This window comes from Maylandia zebra, linkage group LG3, assembly GCF_041146795.1.
Source record: "Maylandia zebra isolate NMK-2024a linkage group LG3, Mzebra_GT3a, whole genome shotgun sequence".
In the NCBI taxonomy this organism is placed as follows: Eukaryota; Metazoa; Chordata; class Actinopteri; order Cichliformes; family Cichlidae; genus Maylandia; species Maylandia zebra.
In genome coordinates, this window is record NC_135169.1 from 11,090,264 (window position 1) to 11,117,116 (window position 26,853).

The following is a 26,853-nucleotide window of genomic DNA, read 5'->3' on the forward strand; positions in this document are numbered from 1 at the left end:
TATTGGAAATTCAAATGGGATTCAAATGGTCAGACAAAAGAGGGTGATGAGGAAATTTGATTAAATGTTGTCATTTTCCTTATATACCAAAGATAATGATTGACAAATGTGTTTTTACAAACTCAGTGATGGACTTTGATCAACAGGATGACCCTGATTGTTAAGGGCATTTTAAGATAAGATAAGATAAGATAAGATAAGATAAGATAAGATAAGATAAGATAAGATGAACTGTATTTATCCCAAGGGAAATTCTTTTGTCACAAACACTCCTCTTTCAATGGAGCAGCAGCAGTCCATCTGCATCTTAAGGATAAAGGACACTCTTTCGAGGATGCCAATGTTCACATTTTGGACAGAGAGGACAGATGGTTTGAAAGAGTGAAAGAAGCCATTTATGTCCTCTGTGAGCGACCATCTTTGAACAGAGGCGGTGGCTTATGACACCAACTCTCTGCCATCTATAATCCAGTTTTGAGATCCCTTCCCAGACGCCTTAACGCCCACTCAAATCCTGGGCCATCTGACCTCAGGAAATCGCATGATAGGGTGGGGCCAGGTTTCACAATGTGCTCACCCGAAACCCTGACTGATTGTGACCCACACCCGTTTTCACACCTTGGCTCATGTGATTAGGTAGAGGATCTTCAGGGGGTCCTTTTGTCCCTCTTTGGGGGGTTACTCCCGCTGGGTTTAAATCTAGCCCCCACCGCCATTTGACCTTAGAAGTGAAGAAGCTTCTCGGATGAGAGGTGAAACGTCTTCAAGCAACTTAAAGAAGTCCAGAAGCCTTTCTTTCAAGGCTCCTTAGACTACGATGACCTGGATGACTGAGAACCTTCACAAACATACTCACTTGCAAATTCCAGAAAGGTGGTTGTTTATAGAATAATATTATTCGGACTTTAAATGATCAGCAGTGGGAACGTTTGGATGCTGACCTGAGAGTTTCCAGTATACAATGTGGACTCCGCAGTGCAGCAGACAGAAGCTTCATGCCTGAATCCTGCAGGTTGTTGTTACTCAGGTCCAGCTCTTTCAGATAGGAGTGTGAGTTGAGAACTGAGGACAGAGCATCACAGCTTCTCTCTGAGAGGTAACAGTGACTCAGTCTGAAAAACAAATGAATTGATTAAATCAGTCAAATGAAACATTTTTTTAAAACCCAGCAATACAATTAATGGTTATCTAAATAGCTTCATGAAAACACAACTGTCCTTCTATATCAGCATTTACTCTTTGTAAGCTCCACCTGCTCCACCTTCTGTTTCAGAAGACATGAAAACACACTGTAAATGTAGTAGAAACATTATTGATGGGAAATGTAATCTTCTCAGAGCCATTTGTACATTTTAGAGCCTGATATTGAAATGTAAGTGTGGACAGCAGGGACATTCACAGCAGAAAAGATATAAGAAGATGCCTGTGTTCAGTAAATATTACTATCGTGCCATCAAGAAATACCAAAGGTAGGTAAAACTCTGGTTGTTGCAGCCATCCAGCCATCCATACTTTGTACTACTGTGCTGCAGGTTGTGGCTACATCCACACTATCCTGGATAGATTTGAGAATGGTGTTTTCGTTCACTTATTCACTTTCTGGCTCTTTTAAAATGTCGTGGTTGAGGAAATGTCAAGGAAAAGCACTACGTTTTTTAAATGGACTAACAATGAGTGAATGAAAAAGTACAAAGTTGCAAAAGCGAGTGAGAGTTAAAGAATTTTAAGAAAAGCTATCTGGAGCATCTATAGACTGATATTTATCTTTAATAGGGTTGTCAGAATTGAGAGGAAACAAAAAGACTGCTGTATAATGCCCTCCACTATCTTAGTTTAATTGGTCACATGACTGCATCATATGACTAACATGCGTCATCATTTTAGAAAGTCTCCCTTTTCGCTGTCCACACTGACGCGAAAGCACAGTTTTCAAATGTATCCATTTTTGAAATGCCCATTTCCCTTCTTTTCCTATGTCTTGTGCTTTTATTTCAGTGAACTGAGGATCTGCCGGCGGCCGTGGGACCTCAGATGGTGGGTCGTTTTCAACACTTCCTTTGTTGTAAAGCACCGGGTGAATAGACTGTAGTGCGGGGTCTTTTGTGTGGTTTTCTTTTTGGTCCCTTCTGCTGGTAAGGCCCAGTTGTCTGTTTATTTTAATTTTAATTTGGGACACAGTTTTAGATGACACTGCATTCAGTGCTCTGTCATTGTTGATTTTTCATCTTATTTTATATTAATAAATAAAATTGTGTTAATATTTGAGCGGACCTCAGTGTGCATTTCTGAACCTGTGCAAATGTTGTTGTTTTTTAAATTACATTTCATTTCTAAACGATTTTGTATTTCCTAGAGTGGCGTTGTCATTTTATTACTTTGTTTATAACCCCGCCGACCACTTGGGGCGATCGTGGCTCAAGAGATGGGAGTTCGCCTTGTAATTGGAAGGTTGCTGGTTCGAGCCCCAGCTTGGACAGTCTCGGTCGTTGTGTCCTTTGGACAAGACACTTCACCCGTTGCCTACTGGTGGTGGTCAGAGGGCCCGGTGGCGCCAGTGTCCGGCAGCCTCGCCTCTGTCAGTGCGCCCCAGGGTGGCTGTGGCTACAATGTAGCTGCCATCACCAGTGTGTGAATGGGTGGATGACTGAATGTAGTGTAAAGTGCTTTGGGGTCCTTAGGGACTAGAAAAGCGCTATACAAATACAGACCATTTACCATTGGTCACATAAGGATATTTCTATGGCTGCAATGAATCCCTGAGTAATTCAAATGCTTTGTTTAATGAAATCCACCACGCATGTAAAAGCAAGAGTTTCCCTAACATTTACGACTAAAAATAGACCTGCAGTAGAAATATATCTAGGAGCATGTATGTGAATATAAAGTATTGTAACATTAGGCACGTACAGCCCTGGTGTTTAAACAAAGACTGATAACACAACAGCAGCAGTGATGATCACAGTTTATGTAGGATTCAACGTCTTGAGCACACTGATGAGTTCTTGAGCCATCAAAGAGGTTTCAGTTGTATTGGAAAAAATTTCAAGACTTTAGGATATGAATTCATAGAAAGATAGAAAGAATTACTAAATTTATTTCACCAATAAATTAAACACAAGAGTGCAAATGTACTTACAGAGCCTTGTTGGAGGCTTTGACCACTGGCAGCAGCCTCAGAAGAGCCTCCTCTGAAGCAGAGTATTTCTTCAGGTCAAACACATCCAGATCTTTTTCTGATGACATTAAGATGAAGACCAGAGCTGACCACTGAGCAGGAGACAGTTTATCTGTGGAGAGACTTCCTGATCTCAGGGACTGTTGGATCTCCTCCACTAGAGAATGATCATTCAGTTCATTCAGACAGTGGAACAGATTGATGCTTTTCTCTGCAGACAGATTCTCACTGAGCTTCTTCTTGATGTACTGGACTGTTTCCTGATTGGTCTGTGAGTTACTTCCTGTCTGTGTCAGCAGGCCTTGTAGGAGAGTCTGATTGGTCTGCAGTGAAAGACCCAGGAGGAAGCGGAGGAACAAGTCCAGGTGTCCATTTGGACTCTGTAAGGCCTTGTTCACAGCACTCTGGTGGAGAGATGGTTTAAACCACCAGGAGGTTGTTTGTTGTTCTTCCAGCAGATTGAGTCCAGAGTTGATGAAGGTCAGATGGGCATGAAGAGCAGCCAGAAACTCCTGAACACTCAGATGGATGAAGCAGAACACCTTGTCCTGGTACAGTCCTCTCTCCTCTTTAAAGATCTGTGTGAACACTCCTGAGTACACTGAGGCTGCTCTGATATCGATGCCACACTCTGTCAGGTCTGATTCATAGAAGATTGGGTTTCCTTTCTGCAGCTGATGAAAAGCCAGTTTTCCCAGAGACTCCATCATCTTCCTGCTCTCTGGACTCCAGTGTGGATCTGTCTCAGCTCCTCCATCATACTTGACCTTCTTCACTTTGGCCTGAACCACCAGGAAGTGGATGTACATCTCAGTCAGGGTCTTGGGCAGCTGTCCTCCCTCTCTGGTTTCCAGCACATCCTCCAGAACTGTAGCAGTGATCCAGCAGAAGACTGGGATGTGGCACATGATGTGGAGGCTTCGTGATGTCTTGATGTGAGAGATGATCCTGCTGGCCTGCTTCTCGTCGCTCACTTTCTTCTTGAAGTACTCCTCCTTCTGTGGGTCAGTGAAGCCTCGGACCTCTGTCACCATGCCAACACAGTCAGAAGGGATCTGATTGGCTGCTGCAGGTCGTGTGGTTATCCAGAGGCGAGCAGAGGGAAGCAGGTTCCCCCTGATGAGGTTTATCAGCAGCGCATCCAATGAGGTGGACTTTCTAGGGTCAGTTAGGATTGTAGTTTTGTGGAAGTCCAGAGGAGGTCGACACTCATCCAGACCATCAAAGATGAACACAACCTGGAAGTCTTCAAAGCTGCAGATTCCTGCTTCTTTGGTTTCAGTAAAGAAGTGATGAACAAGTCCCACCAAGCTGAACTTTTCCTCTTTCAGCACATTCAGCTCTCTGAAAGTGAATGGAAATATGAACTGGATGTCCTGGTTGGCTTTGTCTTCAGCCCAGTCCAGGGTGTATTTCTGTGTTAAGACTGTTTTCCCAATGCCAGCCACTCCCTTTGTCAGCACTGTTCTGATTGGTTCATCCATTCCAGGTGAGCCTTTAAAGATGTCTTCTTGTCTGATTGTTGTTTCTGGTCTGTGTGGTTTCCTGGAGGCTGTTTCAATCTGTCTGACCTCATGTTCATCATTGACCTCTGCAGTCCCTCCCTCTGTGATGTAGAGCTCTGTGTAGATCTGATTCAGAAGGGTTGGGTTTCCTGCTTTAGCGATGCCCTCAAACACACACTGGAACTTCTTCTTCAGCCTATATTTAAGGCTACGATGATGAGCGGCAGCAGAAAGTCCTAAATGGAAAAAAAAAGTTTGTGTTTTACACAATACGCATGATAAGAAATTACTTAACACATAGAGACATTAGTAAATATTATCCATCATATTACATATTTTTAGAAATCGTTTTACTGTCAGCCATCTCTTCCTGCTTCATTCTCCCCAGGAAGTCCACTGTGATCTTCACAAATGCCTCTCTGCTGCTCCTCTTCTCCTCATCATCATCCCTGTGACTCTCTAAGCATTCTGGGTAATCTGGACTCAGAACCTTCTGGATCTTCTTCAGCTCGTCCTTCACAAAAGTGATGATGTTGTCCTCCAGCAGCTGGAACAGAATACTTTATGAGCGACCCAATCAGACTGAAATCATGGAGCCAAACATCAGATCCATGTTGGACACACTGACGATCCACTGGTCTACAAAGAGCAGCATGGAGACGACTGTGAATAGATGTAAAAGTAGTTGTTGTACATGTACAGACCATAAATATGGAGTTCAGGTCTGTTTGATGCTGCTGGGCAGACTGACCACTGGGAACCTCTGAGCTCTGCTGGTCCACTCTGTGGAGGAATGATGAAGAATTTCTGGAATTTTTAAAAAAAAAAATGAATGGTTTTTTTTTTTTTTAGTTCAAATTTTAGTTGTTAGTTTTTTATGGACTGTGGGGGCAGACTTTTTAATCCCATGTATCATATCATTTTAGTATAGCAAGATACTTCTGACACCAATTGTATGCATGCATGTCGAATGTTATCACAAGTAGGCCCCAGGTTTTATTGCACCTTCACAGAGAGTACATTATAGACTTGAAGATCTCCAGACACCCTACTCTTAGGGAGGTGATGGATGGTCGTAACTTTAACCTACTCTGCTTGTTGGGTTTGGCGTAACTCACCTGCCTGCCTCCCTGCCAGGTTCTTTACAGTGAGAGAACTTGGTCTGGTTTAGCCTCACACGGACCTTACTTCCCCCCCCTTGCCTTGCTTCCACCTGTAAAATTAGGATTAATGCCTCTTGCTTCCCCCTTTCTTCCTTTGGACTCTGCTGCCACACTCCTAGTGTGACTCAGGTTTTCATGTTATGTGACTTTTACTGAAATTGTTGTAGTCGAGATTAGTGCTTCACAGTTCTGCTTTTGTTCACAGCGTACTACAGTAATACTCTGGTATAGTATCTAGTAATTTTGAAGTTTTTGCCCGTCATAGTGAGTTAATTTAATTTCTTAGTCCCTGAGCGTGGTGCATTGTGTTAGTGTTTTAGTTGGAGCCAACTCCAGAGTTTAGGTGTATTTCCACTCACCTTCAGTTCATGTTTAGCATGTGTGTTCTGGTTTTGGTCGAGTGAATGCTCGTGCGAGTTGCTCCCACTATTCATCGCTAACCATGTCGCTACTTTTATTGCTATTGGTGCTCTTTACTCCTGCTACTTGTACCTTGTTACCTGCTACTTGCCCCCTTGGTTTTGCTACCCTTTTCTCCTGTTACTGTTATCACCACTCACTGCTATCCTCTCCCGGCATCCCAGCTACTCCCTCCAATGGATTCCTGTTCTATTCGTGTCCATACGGCCCATCTGTGTCTCTGCTCCTGTTCATGATGTGGCCTCCCAGGATTTATGCACTGTCTGTGTGGGCCTGGATCCTTGTGTCATCGATCCTTCAACCCTGTACTGAAATCCATCAATACACAGCTGATGAGCTCCTTCGACTCTGCTTTTCCCTGGCTGCTCCACCGCCTGCTGTTCTTCACCTCCATGCGGATATTGTTTTCCTCTCTTGCCGAAGTTACATCCATGGTATTTTAATCAAGATAATTCTAAGCAACTACAATCTCTCTGGTCCACCTCTTGCCACCCTTCACAGAACCCTGGCAGGGCTGTTGACCACAATGTTTTGGCTAACCTGACCAGGTCGCCTAGCACTCTCACACAGTCTGACAGTACTTGCGTCAACTTCGGCCTGCTTAACATCCGTTCGCTCACGAACAAAGGTCATCTTGTCCAGGATCTCCTAAAAGACCGTCAGTTTTACTTTTTCTATTTGCCGGAGACGTGGCAACAGCCCAACGACTTTTCACATCTGGAAGACCAAAGGTGTGAAAACAGCTGTCTATTGCCTATTGTTACTGTAAGAGGTATTTAACTGAGGGCCACGCTAGGCTCAGTGAGGGATTTCGCCGATCATCTGCCCTGCGATGGCTTTTCTCTGCGCATCAAGCTTGGGTTTCGGGGTTTTCTTTTTTTATTAAAGGATCTTAGCTACCACTCACAATAAAGTACGCTTTCTTCTTCTTCTTCTTCTTCACTGTTTGTCTGCAGGCTTTATTTAGATGGAAAACTCCCACAACAGGACTTACTCCTTCCAACTGCACAGCTGACAAACTACCATTCTCTGATCACCTGCTTCTTTCTTTTAATGTCCAAATGACTTTTTCCATAATCAAGAACGCTCACACTATTTCTTTTCAGAATATCAAGAAAATAAATCTTGATATTCTTTCCTCTGCTTTTTCTAGCTGATGTCTCTCAACAACCTGTCTATTCAAGATGAGCACCTCTGTTCTTTAAAGACAAACATGAACCCACTCAGGTCACACTTTCCCCACAGATATGATCATCACTGTCCTCAAACAGCAAATGACCAAGTCGAACATTTGGATCTTTTCTCTTTCATTGTTTTCTTTGTGAAAATCTCGGGATGTTTCAGGTCACGTTTATGCAGGAAAACAAAAACATGTAAAGGAGTCATCACAGTTCTCTCACCTCGTTGGTCCAGGTTCAGCACTGAAGTATGGATTGCTATCTTTGGACCAGTCACTCCTCACAGAGGGACAACTGGATCCTGCAGACTCTGCTCTGTCCTCCTCTTCCTTCATCATCATCTTCTTGTGGACTTCAGTCGGTCTGAGAGGTAAACCACAAACACTCAGTGAGTTGACATTAACAGGAGTAACTGAGTTACAGTCAGTGACCTCTGACCTGTCATGTAACCTAGAAACCAGGTCAACATGTCTGTAGGTTCTCAGTCATCCAGGTCATGGTTATCTAAGGAGCTTGAAACGAAAAGAGACTTCTTTAAGTTTCTTGAAGATGTTTCATCTGAGAAGCTTCTGCAGTTCTAAAACCAAATGGTGGAGAGTCCCAGATATTTAAACCCTCGAGGGAAAGAGAGGGGCGCTGACCCACTTGTGATGAGGCACATGATCAATAGTGGGTTTTACTGACTCTCACTAGCTCTGCTTTGACAGTGACAACCATCACTGAGCAGCATATGAAAGACAATTGTGCAAAATAACTGCATGTTGTGGGTCAATGTTTGTTCATGTTAGATGTATTTCCTCTTGGTTGTAATCGGTGTTGGTCATTGCTCAAAAAGTAATTAGCCTGACTGCTCATCACTTTGTGACCTGTTCAATTTCAGTAGCCTTTCAGTTTATCATGGTGCTGGTCTGGTGTCAGCATTTACTCAGCTTTAACCCTCTGGGGTCCAGGGTATAACTGGCCATTTTTACCTACTTTTGATTTGACCTCTATATTTCACCTTTAAAAACTGTTTGCTTTGCCTTGTTTAGTATCTTTTTTTTTCAGCACAACATAAAGTGTTTGAATTTACAGTTAGTTTTTCATTTTGACTAACTGTACTGGCACAACTGATATAAAATCAGCCAAAAAAACATAAAATCCGATTAGGCAAAATGTGATATTTTTTACTGTACAAACCCCAAACATGTTTAAGAGCATTATGAAGTCATTGAAAGAGTAGTTCAAAAATGAAGATTCACAGGGCTTTTACTTTGAAATCCAAAATAAGATGGCGTTGATAATGACAGGGCACAATTAGGGTACAAGGCTGTGTCATATAGATCTAACATTAGAGTTTGTAAAAAAAAAAGAAGCCTAAATTATATGTTATTATGTTCTTAACATATCTGTTAATTCACTCGAAGTTGGCTTTTATTTTGAAATCCGGTTTCCACATCCATTCCCGTAATACTTTGAATACACAGGGAACGTAAAACAAACTGGAGGCTGGCTTGACTGCAAGTCTCGAATTGGAGGCTGGCTTGACACAAGTACACAGCTAATGTTAGCCAGGAAAACATCCCACACTGACTTTAATACAAACAATACAAACTTCTTTCTCAGGAGACTGAAAAGATTCGGCATGAGCCCCCGCATCCTCAGGACCTTCTATCACTGTGCCATTGAGAGCATCCTCACTGGATGCATCACCACCTGGTATGGCAACAGCACCGCCTACAACTGCAAAGCTCTCCAGCGAGTAGTGCGGTGCTCTGAACGGATAATTGGAGGTGAGCTTCCCTCCCTCCAAGACATCTACAGGAAGCGGTGCCTGAGGAAAGCGGGGAGGATCATCAAGGACTCCAGTCACCCCAGCCATAAACTGTTCAGACTGCTTCCATCAGGAAGGAGGTTCTGCAGCATCCGGTCCCCAACCAGCAGACTGAGAGACAGCTTCTTCCACCAGGCCATCAGACTGCTGAACACGTCATAGACACCTCAGCTTCACTACTGGAACTTCAACATTATGCACTCCATACTGTACAGTAATGCCACTGTTTTGCACATGTCTCACTCTGTATATTTTATATAATTATTATTGTTTACTCTATTTAATTTGTAAAAATGTGTATATACACACACACACACACGTAGAAAAACATTTAGTATACACATCCAGAAATGCATACACTATTATATATTGTACATATATTTATTAGTTTCAGATGTAGCCATTCTTGTATTTTGCTTGTTTACGTTATTGTATTTTGCACAACTCTGTTGCTTGTGAAGCTCGCACACAAGAATTTCACTCACATGTGCTGTACCAATGTACCTGCACATGTGATGTGACAATAAAAGTGATTTGATTTGATTTGAAACACACACAGTTTGTTGTGTGAATAAATCCAACATGAGCAGAACAAACAGTAAAGTTCCTAAAGACAAACTGTTAAAGGAGGAAACGAAGCAAACTTACAGTTTCTTCACACCAACAACAAGCTCCACTCCACGAAGTTCAGGAAGTGAAAGTAAACTTTGAGCCTAATGCGGCGTTTGCGGACAGTCGGAAGCATCAAAACGCTGTGCTGCGTTCAGATAAACCTCGGAAATTCCTAAACCTCTTGCAGGTCGTGATTTAGTTTTCCCGTTTAAAACACAAACATATGTCATCACTTTGTTGTTCTTCTTCCTGCAGCATTTGAATGTTTCAGTACTAAACTGATGTTTCTTCAAAGCTCATTTCAACCTGTTGAAGTAATGAATAAAAAGGGCAGACTGAGTGTGAGAGCCAAAGTGAATCTTTTGTGTCTTTGTAGTGGTAGCGTAGGTGTTTAGATTTCCCTGCACCTCAGGTGATTGCATGAGGGCGTGGTCCTATTCTCAAATGATATAAGTTCATAGATGCTGTGACGGAGTTACACCGTCCCGAGCCGCCGACAGCTGATCTGGGCGCATACACGCACCACCACCATTAGTTTTTACAATTACCGTGGCTGCGGCGACCGGGCAGATAAACAAAAAGGGGTGAGAGGTATATTTTGAGCAGCGCAGAGGGTGGCCAGCATATTTTCCCACTTACCTTCAATAAAGCCGGTAGCGGAGACTCGCTGTGATCGCCGATTATACGGGGGTTATGCAAGCCGATGGTATGGTGTTCCGCTTGAAGGGTCACGTGAACTGCATTATTCTTTTGGTTTGTTTGGTGTTATTGTGAAACACTGTAGGCTGCCTGGAAGTGGCCATAAATGTCTGTATATACATATATGTATTGTAGGAATACAGCGGGAAATAAGCTGAGGGGGAAAGACGGTTTGATAAAAGAAATAATAAAGAGATGACTATTACGCCTAGTGGGAGGGGCTATGGGGTATAAGAGAAGGCGGTCAGGGCCCACCTGTTGTCTTTTTTCCAGTGAGCTGTTACAGAGAGGGTAACATGCAGACTGTGTTTTGTATATAGATGTTTGTTGTGCTGACTTAAGTCAGTTCTATTTTCTTTGTAAATAACTTTTTGTGCACCTGGGAAGCCGGCAGAATAAATAAATTATCCACACTGAATGCTTTCCGATAGTGATGGCCAAATGAAGCTTTCCGAAGCACTGAAGCTTGTATTGAAAAACGGTTCATTACTCGAAGCTTTTCAACACAGTCCTCTCCGGTGACATCTGGTGGTGAATATTTAGAAGAGCAGCTTGAATCTGTAAAAATAAAACGGACTGCTCAATCATCACTGCTCACTCAAGAGTGGAGTTCTCTCCGATATTGGGCCACCATTCCGTTGCTTTGAACATGTAATTGGTTTTGTTTTCTCGATTGGGGGGCTGAAAAAATGTAATGCGTATTTGCGTAATACATTTTGATCAATAAACTTTCCCTATTTAAACATGCACTATGGTGTGGCCTTTCTTTGCTCATAACTCCTTTATGTTGGTAAATACAATAAGTGAGCAATATATATAATATACATATGATAATGCACAGCACATTATGGAGTATGCCCCTGCTGTGGAGTCCTGCCTCCATCTACTTGTCATTTAATCACAGCTGGACAGGTTCATACAAAATATTAGATGAGGCCAATTGTCCTATACATATTTTTGACCTAGGGGTGGGATTGATTGTGAACTGGAAAGGGAAAATGCTTAGGGGGCTGAGTACGGCTGCATCGTCACTGATTTGTAGAATCATTTTGATTCGATACAGGATCCGATTCAATTTGATTGGAATCTGGAAAGTTTTGCCTCAGTCAGAAATATTACAGTTCTGATCATTTAAAATATATATCCATAATTTCGTATCTATTAAAAGAAAGCTGACACATGTGAGACTTAATTAGAGATGTAAACAGAGAGTTATGAAATTTAGCATGGATTGTAATCAGAAAGGCGATAATCAAAACCCACCTCTAATCAAGAACTTGCAAAGTAAAAACATGCTCTATGTCAGGTAGCCCTTTTGTTATTTACAGTTAAAAAGAGGATTAGTGTTACTGTGCGCTGGCTGAGTCTGTTTCTTTTCTTAGAAATAGTTTCTCCTGCCCTGGAGAAAATCCACTTGCATGGAACAGAAGAGGCTGTGGAGTGCAGGAACCACACTGCAAGCTGGTAGATATGCAGGTATTCCTGGGTCCTGCAGACTATCACCTAAAAACAATAAACAAAATGATTTTCTAAACTGTAGCAATGTAATGTACGTATAGTGTCAAATACATTGTTGTAGTCTTCATCAGCTTTAATGCACATGGAAGTGTTCCTAAAGTCATATGCTGTAATGATATTTACATTATGAAAACATGATTTTGGACATTTCAGGTTTTTCACTTTGGCAAATAAAATGAATTGAGCTAAAATCAACTCAAAATATCTCCACACGCCAGAACGTCCTCTCTTCCTCGCTGGCTCCATATCTGTCAGTGGAATGATCACCTCTTCGCTCTCTGTCACCATCAACACACTCCACGAATCCCGTGGATGATTCACTTCCTTATATCCGTTTGAATCAGGTACCGAAGCAGTTACGTGCGTAATGAAGCTTCGGACGTCACTGGTCACGTGACTTTTGCCAAACGAAGCAAGCCTCGACACAGTGCTTCTGAACCAGTGTGTTGTTTTTTTCGACACACGCTCCGGAGCGCCAGCTTCAAGCGGGCCATCACTACTTTCCGACTACGCCTGTATTTGTTCGGGAGAAGTTTAGGAGAGGACCAGATGTGCTTTTTGGTTTGAATGAAAGTGAAAAGTTTACTTGTGTTTTGAAATAAACACACAAACACAAGTAGGCTCAGTTTGGCTTATTGGGGACGAGTCACAGCTCAAACCAACTCAGCCGGCAGCATCTTTATTTGTGGATGGAAATCACAACACTGAGAGTGGATCCCATGGTGTTTAAGGTGTGACATGTTCAGTATTCAATTCAATTTTATTTGGATATTGCCAAATCACAACAGCAGTCGCTTCAAGGCGCTTTATATTTTACAGTAGATACAGAGAAAAACCCAACAATCATATGCCCCCTATGAGCAGCACTCTGGCGACAGTGGGAAGGGAAAACTCCCTTTAAACCGGACCACCCGAGGGATAAATAAAGTTCACCTAATATACTCTAAATCTATCTAATGATGGAGACCATGTGTTTGGTATCTGAGCTGTAAGCAGCTCCATCTGCTGCCTTCTCTTCCACTGACCCAGAGGAATTCCTTTATCCTATAAAACATGTGGGACATTTATACTGGTGCTGCTCCCAGTAGGACCATCAATATTCCTGCACACTGTGAATGACTGGACTAGTTTGGAGTTTTCTTTGGGATGATATTTGAAATCTTCATCAGCTTCTGTGGCTGCAGCAAATGAAAAGCACGTTTTCTAACAGGATCTGTGGAAGCCCTGCTGGACCTGGTCTGCAGATGGTCCCGTTCATTTTAAAGTCCAGCCTGCGTCTGCTGCAGAGCGCTGAGCTGTTAGCAACATGAACTCTTTAGAAACTGCAAACACGTCGTCCCCTCAATCCCAGTGAAACTGTCTCTTTAAAACAAGCTGAAAATCCACTTCAGCAAACAGGAAGTGAAAAACATTTGATTCTAACATGAATTAAAGCAGAAAGCGACTGAAATCCAACAAACAAAGTGACTCAGAATAGAAACAAAGTGTTGCTTTGTACCGAAACAGCAGTGAATGAAAATCATTCAATCAGGCGTGTGTCGTCCTGCAGAGGTCACGTGTGTGTAAATGTTGTTGTGTGTTTGTGAATCAATCCTCCCTCATGTTTAATGTCAGCAGTGTTTCACACACACGTTCATATGTGAAGCGGTGTGTGTTGGAGTGTTTCCACAAACACAGCAGTCAGAGTGGATGTTGTAGGACACAGGTGTGGAACTCCAGGCCTCGAGGGCCGGTGTCCTGCAGGTTTTAGATGTGTCCTTGATCCAACACAGCTGATTTAAAGGCTAAATTACACCCTCAACATGTGATGAAGTTCTCCAGAGGCCTGTCAATGAACTGATCATTTGATTCAGGTGTGTTGACCCAGGATGTTATCTAAAACCTGCAGGACACCGGCCTGGAGGCCTGGAGTTTGACACCCCTGTTGTAGGAGGTGTTTGTATAGTGAAGAGTGTGTGCAGGACTCCAGCTGCTCCAGCAGGCGTCTCCTTTGTGCTTCAAACACAGGCTGCATTTGAACCTCGTGTCTTCTATCAGTAACCTCTTCAGTGAATCTTCTCTCAGCACATGTTGTCCCCCTGCTGATCTCTGCAGCTCATTCAAAGGAGAGCAGCCTGGGAAACATCAGCTTTGAGTTAGAAACATTCAGGGTCAGATTTACTGACATCTGCAGCAGCACAAAGACTTCTTTAGATGGTAAAAAGCTTCTGGATTTACTGACGCGGCTCTTTCTCAATATTCAGTTACACTAGTCTGTACTTCAAAGGTTCACACAAAACAATGGTCACATGTGTAAGCAGTTTGTGCTTCACCCGACTGTAACAGGCCCAAATAAACTCCTCAGCTCTGCGTTGTGTTGCATTTTTAAAGAAGAGATAAGATAAGACTTTATTGATCCCACGACGGGGAAAGAACACAAGGAATCTGTGCAGATTTATTTCCTGAGTGGAAATATAACAGTGTGGGCTCAGTACAAATGGCTTCACCACTCCACATAGCACACTCTGGTGTAGCTTCAGCAGACTGACAGTCATTTCTGCAGCCAGCCTCGACTAACCGGCCACACCAACAGGGGGCGCTGTTTCCCCCAGTGCACTGACATTTGTGGCAGTAATAGCACAGAAAGCCTGTTCCACATGTATGCCTGAATACAAACAAACAGATGTTAGAAGGCTTTGATTTTTATTTGAGTGGACAATCAAACTGGCAATAGACAGCAGGGGTTTGGAAGAGAACTGAACATCTAATCTGATCATTGTTAGAGCAGCATTCAGGATCTCCACGTATTAACACACTGTTTCTGCTGAAAATGGTTCCTCTTAAATGCAGATATTTTATTGTCAGATTTAATTTAGAGTGTTAAATATCAACACTTCACAGAGTTCTTCTGATCCTTCAGCCGATGGAAGACAAAACACTGCTCAGTCGACCCTTTCACACTTTATTCTCTCACAAAGTTACTTCTGGAAGGGAGATGCGTCCTGCATGGTGACACACCCCTAACAGTCTTTATTCCCAGCTCATTCTAGTCTAAACAACAGTGTCCCAGTAACTTTCCACTAGAAGATGCTCCCTGTTATCTACTTTCTCCCAGGCAAGCGAGAGTCTACAGCCTTCTAGCCCCCAAGGACACGTAGCCTGATGCCTTTATTTTCAGGGCCGTGTCCACTTAATACTACAATATATGGTTACGTGGCATTTTAGTTCATATAAAGCAGAGAATTGAAGCATTTCAAATAATTTCATCTCAACAAGAGTCAGCTGTTTAAAGAAGAACAGATGATGAAAGGACTAGACAGGGTTCAGGACGCACGCTGAAGTCATGTGCCCACCAGCTGCCGGGGTGTTCACCAACATCTTCAATCTGTCTCTGCAGCAGGCTGCTGTCCCAGCATGCCTCACATCAACTACCATCATTCCTGTGCCCAAAAGACAGTCAGTAAAATGTCTGAATGACTGTCGCCCGGTCGCTCTGACACCAATGACCATGAAGTGTTTGAGAGACTCGTTCTTCCACACACCAACATCCCTGCTGACCTGGACAGCCTACAGTTTACTGCAGGAACAGATCAACAGAGGATGCAGTCTCAATCACACTTCACACCAGCCTGACTCATCTGGAGCATCCCAATACATATGTTAGGATGCTATTTGTAGACTTCAGCTCGCCATTTAACACCACCATGGGTGGCTGTAGCTCAGGTGGTAGGTCATCTACTGATCGGAAGGTTGGTGGTTCGATTCCCGGCTTCCCCTAGTCTGCATGCCAAATATCCTTGGGCAAGATACTAACCCGAAATTGCTCTCCGATGCATCCATCGGAGTATGAATGTGTGTGAATGTCAGTTGTGCTTGTGCGAATGGGTGAATGCACAAGTTGTGTAAAGCGCTTTGAGTGCTCAGAAGAGTGGAAAAGCGCTATATAAGAACCAGTCCATTTACCATTACCATTTACCATTGTGCCACACAAACTTGTAAACGAGCTGAATGACCTGGGACTAACCACCACACTCTGCTCATGGATCTTGGATTTCCTCACAAACAGGCCACAGAAGGTCAGGGTGGGCAGCCTTACATCATCTGCTATCACCATGAACACAGGAGTCCCGCAGGGCTGCGTTCTCAGTCCAGCTCTTTTCACTCTATTCAAACCCATCCACTCCTCTTCTAACACCACAGTGAAGTTTGCTGATGACACTACAATAGTGGGAAGGATATCAGACAACAGCGAGTCTCACTGCAGAGAGGACGTCCAACATCTAATCAGAGGGTGTGGAAACAACGAGCTGGTTCTGAACACTGCCGAAACAAAGGAGATGGTTGTAGAGACAGAAGAGCCAAGAAAACAACACGACCACCCCTCCACATACATGGTGAGGAAGTTGAGGGTGAATGGCATTAAATTCCTGGGCCTACACATAACAAAAGATCTCACATGGACTATTAACACATCCCACTCAGTGAAGAAAGCACAGCAGAGACTTTTACTCCTAAGGAAACTTAAAAAAAGAAAATGTGCCGACCCAGCTCTTAGTAAACTATTACAGGAGCACAGCAGAAAGCATCCTCTGTCACTGCATCACAGTGTGGTGCTTCAGCTGCACTGCAGGAAACCGTCGAACTCTGACCCGGACCGTCAAACCAACCCGTTCTCACTCCCAACGCGTAAAATAATGACGATTTGTCACGTCCCTTAACTTCTCATGCTGACGCCTAAGGTACCCTTCCACGTTTTTATGTGACGCTGTGGGTTGTCAATTCATTCCAATATGAACGCGCTCGCGGCGATCAGAGACGCTTCGAGCAGAGGCTCCAGCCATCCATTTACTCCAATAATAACCCCGTCACGGCGAAACATGACGCCGTGAAGCACAATCTAACTGGAGACCCGGGGACCCTCTCCGCGAACGGGTTTTTCTCCCTAATTTAATGCTTTCTTTTAATGACATCGTTAACGTTTCTCAACAAAAACACGAAAGTATCACTGATAATTCAACAATAAAATGGCTTCATGTTGTGGCCATCACACAGTGTTTTCCAAACTGATTCACGATCTGAAAGTGCGCAGATTTAACGTACATAATCCTTTGTTAGGTTTATTATTTTCATTTCACACGTAAAACACATTTATAGATTCATTCACCACTCCTGTTACTTTTGGATGCGCTCGGCTCCAACCAATCAGACCAATTTATGCAGACGCACTAATCCCGTAACTGCACACTACCCATAATCCTCAACCGCCGTCGCTATGGAAATGAAGATGACAACAGCTTGGTGCTACCCGTTATTCCTTTATTTACTCTAAAATAATAACCAGCGATAATACGAAATTAAACTGGCCCAGTGTTTAATTATGTAATTAAAAAATGCAAATTGTAGTATTTTATTTTTTACAAATTGCAATATTTATCTACAGCGCGCCTTTAGCGACACGTCAACAGATCTTAAGCAAGGCGATTGGATGGTTTTTACTGCAATGCATCTTGGGAGTCGTAGTAAATGTATCTTTCAACTCACGGTCCTGCAGCGAAGTTTTCGACTGGACACGAGGCAGATCCTAGCTAAGTAAGTTGTGATAAACTGTGGGTAATTTGCATGTTCACTGAAATATTAATTTCAGTGATATTAAACTGATATTAAACTTGAAATGTTTTCACAGAGCAGTCTGTGTACCAAGAGAACTACTTCTGCAAAAGTTTATTTAATTTTTTTTGTGATGTATTCTCATGTGTAAGACACTTGCTTGGCCACCCAGCTAATGTTAGTACTGCTCTATTTTAGCAATGTATCTTTTCTGTAATCAATTCAGGGTTTTTTTTAACCCTATTCACGTAATTAACTCAATATTAACGACTTTAATCTCGTAATTGATTTTTTTTCTAAATATGGTGTAATACTGCCTCGTAACATAAGTTATTTCTTTGGTCATAAATTATTTTTGTAATCGTTTCACCAAAACAGACCTGAAATAATCCCTACATGTTCCATTTTCATTTGCAGAAATGACAAAGCCAAAAACCAAACCATGCCCTTCCTGTCAGGCCCCAAACACCTGCAACAGGAAGACATGCAGTGGATGCCTGGGCAGCCTGAACCTAAAGGAGGGATTGAAAAAAAAACAAGAACAGTTTAAAAACAGTAACTGGGCTGCCTCTGTTAAAAAAAACAGAAATGCGAGCAGGGTGGTTAATTCAGCCCAGTTGTCAGTAAGTTTAAAAGTTCTGATCTAATAAGTGGTTGGTCTGGTAGACAATTCTTTATTAATCACAGTTGTCAATGTTTTCTTGTATATCATGAAGTAAGAAACTAACAAGACATGTATATACACATAAAATATTAATTTATAAAAGAGCATAAATAAAAAAGTTATTCACATCAGAATAACATCATCACACTAAAGACATCCAACTAGAAAAAACTTGTTAAAAACTATTTTTATTTAAGCTACTTCTGATTTTTAATTTAATCGGCTATTAACTGAGAGACAAAACATTTCAAGATGGATTTTATCATACATTTACAGGTTTGGTCACCATAAATACTTTTTAACTATCGACAACAATAAAACAACAAAGATGTGAAACTTAAAGTTTTGTTATACATCCGTTTGCTTACATGAAAGACTGGCTGCATGTTTTTCTTTGTTGTTCTTGCAGGTTTCAAAGCTACACGCCCTGGGCTACCAACCAATTCTGTTTCTTGGACAGTTTGACCGTAAGGGCCGTATAGTAGGGGACGTGATCACTCAGATCGAACCAGCGGAAGGTGCTGCACGTGACATCCTCATGAAGATGAGGAAGCTTTATGAACACCTTCGGAGAAGTAAGATATGCTTTGTCCATTATCTGTAACCAGGTGTCCTTATCAGGTAGCCTATCCTAGCTGTCTTTGGGTGATACTCATGGTACACCCTAGATAAGAAGGCAGATCATCACGGGGTACATAGAGACAAACAAGATGGTGAGGATGAGGATAGTTAACAGTCACCAGCTATTCTGTTCTACTCTACTCTATTCTGTTCTATTCTAGTATTCAGCCAAGGTTCAGACCAGTAACCTTCTTGCTGTGAGGTGACAGCTGCCCTACATGTCCTGTTGCTAACATGAAAATAGTGTTATATCTGCCTTATTACCTCCCCATGTGTCGGTCACATCACCAAAGCTAGCCATACTGAACCTCTGGTGTTACCCACCTGAACAATTTTGTATGTGTGTGTGTATAGTATGGTCGTTCACACTCATGTATATACAAATGTAATTTTAAAAATCTTCACAAAAACCAGACATGATAATTCTCTTCGAGACTTTCTAGTATAACAAATGTTATATAATGTTACCAATATGAACACCAAGATTCTTAAATAACTTATATACTTCTTAAGAGGTCACCTGATTACCTCCCTGAGGTAGTTAGCATCACCATTGTACAAAACTCCTAAGTCACAGTACTAGCTTGAAGTGTCAAATGTTATGCACTACAAAGTCAGGAAAGTAGTGTCATCAGAGGAAAAAGTCATTATCTATCTGGATTTATAGTCACACTCATTAATTTTTTAATGTACAATGTAGAAAAGCACTACAGATGTCACACTACCCCCGAGGGCACTTGTACTGAATGATTTGGGTCAGTGAGTGTGCGAGATGACTTATTTGATGCCAATATTTACCAGTTGTATCTTTAGTAAAACTTAACTGAAAACATGCAAATCACTACTTATTATGTGTTTATGTGTACTGTACATTTTTTCAACCCATTTTAATGAAGGTTTAATATTTAAAATTTTTCAGAATTACAAGCTTCACCTCCTGCTAAAAGTTCTCCACCAGCAGCTGGACCATCCTCTGCTGACAGTGTCGATGCTGGACCAGTCCCAGACCCAGAGGCTCTAAACGAGGAATTTATTCTTCATTTAGAGCCTGAACCAACATCTTCCCTCTGTCAGCCTCCTGCATCCTCCTCTTCATCTCTGCTTCCTCCTGCATCCTCCTCTCCAGCTCTGCTTCCTCCTGCATCCTCCTCTCCATCTCTGCTTCCTCCTGCATCCTCCTCTCCATCTCTGCTTCCTCCTGCATCCTCCTCTTCATCTCTGCTTCCTCCTGCATATTCCTCTCTGTCTCTGCTTCCTCCTGCATCCTCCTCTCCATCTCTGCTTCCTCCTGCATCCTCCTCTCCATCTCTGCTTCCTCCTGCATCCTCCTCTCCATCTCTGCTTCCTCCTGCATCCTCCTCTCCATCTCTGCTTCCTCCTGCATCCTCCTCTCCATCTCTGCTTCCTCCTGCATCCTCCTCTCCATCTCTGCTTCCTCCTGCATCCTCCTCTCCATCTCTGCTTCCTCCTGCATCCTCCTCTTCATCTCTGCTTTCTCCTGCATCCTCCTCTCCATCTCTGCTTCATCCTGCATCCTCCTCTCCATCTCTGCTTCCTCCTGCATCCTCCTCTCTGTCTCTGCTTCCTCCTGCATCCTCCTCTCTGTCTCTGCTTCCTCCTGCATCCTCCTCTCCATCTCTGCTTCCTCCTGCATCCTCCTCTCCATCTCTGCTTCCTCCTGCATCCTCCTCTTCATCTCTGCTTCCTCCTGCATCCTCCTCTCCATCTCCACATCCTGCATCTCCCTCAATTTCTACGGTGTACACCTCGGATGTCCCAAACAAAAAAAGGACAAGGAAAGGTTAGACGTTATGGTATTGTAAATGTACGAAACACATGACATGTTCGTTAAGTTTGTTAAGATTTCTTTTTCTTAATTTTTGCATTTTTTCCAGTTTTACAGAACTCATGTAAATATTTCATTTGTTATTTTTCAGAATGCCGAAAACACCGTACACAGAAGATTTTCAAATATGAAGAGATAGTAGACAGGAGAGTTGTAAATGTAAGTAATTTAGCCTGCTGTTGTGCAGATTTGTTTGCGTCTTTGGACTTCCCGGATTTGAACTGTGCCTGACTGACTATCCATAAGCTTTTGTATTTGATGAATCTACACTAATTCAGCCACTGAGTCAGGATTTCGCTCCAAATAGGACATTAAATAAGAACAGACCACCTGATACGACCTGGTCGTGCTGCCTTCCTGATGTTTACGTTCTTTAAAGTCCTCCTGACATCATGCTCAGAAGGAGTGATTGATGTGGAGGTGCTCCTTCCCATTCAGTAACATCTGCTTCAGTTAGTTTTGCTTGTGAGCCACAATGTAAGCAGTGTTGCTTTGCTGACATGCACTTGATGCTGGCAGTACAAGCATTGTAGTGGTTCTTATGTTTTTGTAAACTAATTGTATAATATATTGAGCCATTCAATAGTACACAAATGTTTATAAGCTCCTTTTTGTATGCAACTTGCATGTCTTTCTTAATTAATTGTTTGTTTATATCATGTTTTTCAGGAAAAAGAAGAAGTTAAAGTCAAGTGGAAGCCTTGCTCAACATGGTATGTAGTAACAACTTTGTTGGACGGGAACAGACATTCATATAGTTGATAAATAGTTATCACCTCAATTTGAATTCATGTATTTGGACTAAAGTAAATTGGGAGCTTTTAGCTGTCAAGCTGCTCTTCTGTGAGGAGCTTGATAGCTGTCCACCTCCAAAGTCCATTATGAGTTTTGGAGGTGGACATGGTCAACACTTTTAAGAGTAGGCATAAGACTTTACTTCTTTATAGAGCTTATAGTTAGGGCTGGTTCAGCTCAGCCCTTAGTTATGCTGTAATAGGACCAGACTGCTGGGGGTTAGTGTCCCCCCCCTCTCTCTCTGTCTCTTTCAGGGTTATGCAGGCTCAGTATTGGTTGAAGATGCAGTCACGTCTCCTTTTACTGAAAACTCTCCCCCTCTTCCTCACCACCATCTGTAAACATACAGTGGGGCAAAAAAGTATTTAGTCAGCCACCGATTGTGCAAGTTCCCCCACCTAAAATGATGACAGAGGTCAGTAATTTGCACCAGAGGTACACTTCAACTGTGAGAGACAGAATGTGAAAAAAAAATCCATAAATCCACATGGTAGGATTTGTAAAGAATTTATTCGTAAATCAGGGTGGAAAATAAGTATTTGGTCAATAACAAAAATACAACTCAATACATTGTAACATAACCTTTGTTGGCAATAACAGAGGTCAAACGTTTACTATAGGTCTTTACCAGGTTTGCACACACAGTAGCTGGTATTTTGGCCCATTCCTCCATGCAGATCTTCTCGAGAGCAGTGATGTTTTGGGGCTGTCGCCGAGCAACACGGACTTTCAACTCCCGCCACAGATTTTCTATGGGGTTGAGGTCTGGAGACTGGCTAGGCCACTCCAGGACTTTCAAATGCTTCTTACGGAGCCACTCCTTTGTTGCCCGGGCGGTGTGTTTTGGATCATTGTCATGTTGGAAGACCCAGCCTCGTTTCATCTTCAAAGTTCTCACTGATGGAAGGAAGTTTTGGCTCAAAATCTCACGATACATGGCCCCATTCATTCTGTCCTTAACACGGATCAGTCGTCCTGTCCCCTTGGCAGAAAAACAGCCCCATAGCATGATGTTTCCACCCCCATGCTTCACAGTAGGTATGGTGTTCTTGGGATGCAACTCAGTATTCTTCTTCCTCCAAACACGACGAGTTGAGTCTATACCAAAAAGTTCTACTTTGGTTTCATCTGACCACATGACATTCTCCCAATCCTCTGCTGTATCATCCATGTGCTCTCTGGCAAACTTCAGACGGGCCTGGACATGCACTGGCTTCAGCAGCGGAACACGTCTGGCACTGCGGGATTTGATTCCCTGCCGTTGTAGTGTGTTACTGATGGTGACCTTTGTTACTTTGGTCCCAGCTCTCTGCAGGTCATTCACCAGGTCCCCCCGTGTGGTTCTGGGATCTTTGCTCACCGTTCTCATGATCATTTTGACCCCACGGGATGAGATCTTGCGTGGAGCCCCAGATCGAGGGAGATTATCAGTGGTCTTGTATGTCTTCCATTTTCTGATGATTGCTCCCACAGTTGATTTTTTCACACCAAGCTGCTTGCCTATTGTAGATTCACTCTTCCCAGTCTGGTGCAGGTCTACAATACTTTTCCTGGTGTCCTTCGAAAGCTCTTTGGTCTTGGCCATGGCGGAGTTTGAAGTCTGACTGTTTGAGGCTGTGGACAGGTGTCTTTTATACAGATGATGAGTTCAAACTGGTGCCATTCATACAGGTAACGAGTGGGGGACAGAAAAGCTTCTTACAGAAGACGTTACAGGTCTGTGAGAGCCAGAGATTTTCCTTGTTTGAGGTGACCAAAAACTTATTTTCCACCCTGATTTACCAATAAATTCTTTACAAATCCTACCATGTGAATTCATGGATTTTTTTTTTCACATTCTGTCTCTCACAGTTGAAGTGTACCTCTGGTGCAAATTACTGACCTCTGTCATCATTTTAAGTGGGGGAACTTGCACAATCGGTGGCTGACTAAATACTTTTTTGCCCCACTGTACATGTCTCAGTAATGCAGTTCATGCATGTTACTAACTAAACTTCTTCCCTGGAGTTTCTGTGCTCTCTCATCCAGCAGGTTCCGATGGATCGTGGCTGCTGCTGTGGTCCTGCTTGACGTCTGCTTCATATATTATTACTCTCTGACTTGATTTGATTAATTTATATTACAATGAAGGTGTATAAAGCATGACATGAATATAGAAGATATTTCATCCTAAAAAATTGTCATATGTCACAACCTAAATTGTCCTATTTTGTGTGTGGTTGTCGTTGTTGTTTGTTATGTTTTTCTCCTGACAGTGGCAAAGTGTGGGATGACACATGGGAACCTGCACAGTTTTACACACAGTAAACCAGGCACCACAGGTCGCAGAGATCGCACAGTTCACAGCTTGCAGTTCAGCATAAAAGTTCAAAATAAAATATTTACTATACATTTCAACCAGTGTCTCTGTTTCACTCTCTAATTGTGGCTTAAGTACCTAACATATTCATGAATCTGATCGATCAATAATATCTTCCCTGCACTCGACATCTCATAGTTTTACATATCAGCCAACATTATTGTCTACATCCTCATAAATATAGAAGTGACTTGCTTATTATAACATATTACAAGGTAAAGTAATACTGCACTGCACGTATAGTAAGTAACACCTACTGTGTATGGGAGCCTAAAGCAAAGTTAACTGCACCAGTACCAGCTTCAGAACATATTGTATATTATATGTTTCTACCTTTTTGTAATATGTCATGTTTAGATGCAGTGACAATTGCACATTTGGAGTTGTGGTCATATGTGGTTTTTATATACTCCCCAAAGAAATGCCACCCCACACCAAAACTGACCCACTGCCAAACTCATGCTGGAGGATGTTGCAGGCAGCAGAAGGTTCTCCACGGCGTCTCCAGACTGTCACAAGTGCTCAGTGTGAACCTGCTTTCATCTGTGAGGAGCACAGGGCGCCAGTGGCAAAGTTGCCAATCTTTGTGTTGTCTGGCAAATGCCAAACATACGGCACGGTGTTGGGCTGTAAGCACAACCCCACCTGTGGACGTCGGGCCCTCATACCACCCTCATGGAGTCCATTTCTGACCGTTTGAGCAGACGTGCACATTTGTGGCCTGCTGGAGGTCATTTTGCACAGCTCTGGCCTTTCTTTCCTACCCCACAGTACCTTCCCTTACCATTTGTTTCCTACTCTTTTACTTCTTCTTTGATGACGGTTGTCTTTCTAGATAAGCAATTTCATTTGCTCTGGGGCGAGTCACTGGCTCGGGTGCATTCTGGGACTGTCAGTTCACCAGTGTGCTGGCATGCTTCTTAACAAACACACCACTACAGCAAACATCTCAGTTGTACTTGTTGATTTCTTCGACAAAACACTGAACAAAAAATTTACTTGTGAGTGTGCTGCCTGGTGCTTTTAAATTTTGTGATAATTTGAGCAGCCCAGAAAGCATCCCATAAATTAAATTATGTTATCGTATCTGAACATGTACACTAGTCATTAAATTAGATGGGAAATAATGATTCAGGGTAAACAACTGCACCAAGGAAATTCCATTTTTCTTCTCAAAATGTAAAATGTCTGTTGAAAAATCACATTGAACAGAGATGTGATTAACTTTTTATTTTACCAAACAAAACATCAATGATGACACAATCAGTCTTCATCAGAAGTGCTCAAATCACTCTCAGTGGCATCGTCTGGAATGTCCTCCTCCTCCGAGTCCATTTCCAGGAGTGGTTGGTGGCTGAGGATTCTCTTGTACACGTCCTTTACTTTGAGCATTTCAGCTTTCAGTTCACTTTGTTTTTTTAAAACCAGGCTACAGAGTCCCTTCTGTGCATCCTCCGACATGCCAACAAAGGAGGCTGTAAAAAGAACAAAACAAATAAATATGAGAAAAGTTAAAAAAACAAACAACAAAAAAACATCACCTCATAAACACAAGGAATTAGGATGCTGTAATTAAACATTTTTTTTAAAAGGGAGAAGGCAGTGTTAGCTAGCAATCTAGATATAGGTAAAAGATCCAGTAAGACTTTAGCATCTGCTCTTATTTTCAATCGATTCATCAAAAAATTAATAAATAAATAAAGTGCTTACAGTCTGAGGAGATTGTCCCCAACACCAACACCACAGAACGCATTCGCAACACTGTCCAGTGATGCTGCATCTCCCTGCAGAGCATCATCTCCTCCTCTCTCAGGCGCCTCACAGCCATCACCTTCTCAAAGACCTTTCTCTTTGTCCGGAGGTCAGCAGCAGCTACAGTTTAACAACATCAGATGGGAAAACATAGTAGCATATTATGATTCAAGAACAAAACATTCAACTACTGCTCAGATACTGGGAGCTTGTTTAAAAAGGATATTTAGAAATCAAGAGCTTACGTTCACTTGTGCTCTGCCAGGGCCAAATATCGGTCTGCACGAGGGCATCACTGGATACGATTTGCTTTGTTGGTTCAGCGAGCTTGTTGTAGTCGTCAACAGCAGCCGCCAAGCGTTTCTTCTCAACTAAGATGACCTTGCGAATTCTGTGTCGCCTCTTGTTGCTATCTGTAAATAAGCATAAAAAATTCACACCTTCACATAATGTATATAGTTTCATTTTAATCTACACTCATCAATTTGTTTGCTGGAACAAATCACATCCAGCTCAAACAAACCTGGATCTGATTTTATTCTGTTTACAAAGTAGCTGCACAAGCTGTACAAACTCAGCATCAAACCGTCCGTTTCAAAGAAACTGGGACGTACCATTTTGTCTGTAAAGACTTTGTGTTCGCACTCTGATGATGACGACAAGCTCCTCTACTCGTGCCTGCAACGCTCCAAGGCTGCCATCAGTTTGATCACTTTCTAAGTGAGAGGAATATTAATCAGAACACAGGATGAGTAACAGTCACCAAACTACAGTGGACTCTGTAATCACTGACTTGATGACATTCATTATAAGACATCTGGAGCCTTCATGTGCTGCCATCTCATGATAATCATGAGATAACAAGTATGTTGGTGTTCAGGTTTATAAAACCAACTAGTACGACATCATTTCAACCCAGGTTCTATCCAATTTGATGAAACGCAACAACTCTGCCATAAATTCTGCTTTTCCAAGGCTTATTTTTCATTGTTTGTTGACACTGTCAGAAAGATCTTAACTCCAAGTTCTTTAATGAGGCCATGGTGGGTCCTATTGTTATACATGAGTGCATTATATTGAGACTCACCTTCAGCCCATTGCTGCAGTGTGTCGTCATCCACACCCAGCTCATTTCTGGTCGCATTCA

General features: G+C 42.4%; 1 protein-coding gene and 1 long non-coding RNA gene across 2 annotated transcripts in view; both read right to left on the reverse strand.

Annotated features, from left to right (window-relative positions):
* LOC143414670 (protein NLRC3-like) overlaps nucleotides 1-9,938 on the reverse strand; it is a 20,015-nt gene extending 10,077 nt beyond the window's left edge. The window contains exons 1-6 of the mRNA XM_076879476.1: nucleotides 9,903-9,938; nucleotides 7,664-7,804; nucleotides 5,385-5,487; nucleotides 5,035-5,227; nucleotides 3,137-4,916; nucleotides 942-1,112 (exon numbers count right to left, since the gene is read on the reverse strand). Of these exons, the coding sequence (XP_076735591.1) occupies nucleotides 942-1,112; nucleotides 3,137-4,916; nucleotides 5,035-5,227; nucleotides 5,385-5,487; nucleotides 7,664-7,782 (2,366 nt within the window). The 5' untranslated portion in view covers nucleotides 7,783-7,804; nucleotides 9,903-9,938. The remainder of the gene's footprint in view (nucleotides 1-941; nucleotides 1,113-3,136; nucleotides 4,917-5,034; nucleotides 5,228-5,384; nucleotides 5,488-7,663; nucleotides 7,805-9,902) is intronic.
* A 1,996-nt stretch (nucleotides 9,939-11,934) lies between these two features.
* Nucleotides 11,935-12,568, reverse strand: LOC143416956 (uncharacterized). The gene is made up of 2 exons (XR_013097191.1): nucleotides 12,351-12,568; nucleotides 11,935-12,068 (listed from the first exon to the last, which is right to left on the reverse strand). It is a non-coding gene; the product is annotated as an uncharacterized LOC143416956 (long non-coding RNA).
* Between the last annotated feature and the right edge of the window lie 14,285 nt (nucleotides 12,569-26,853).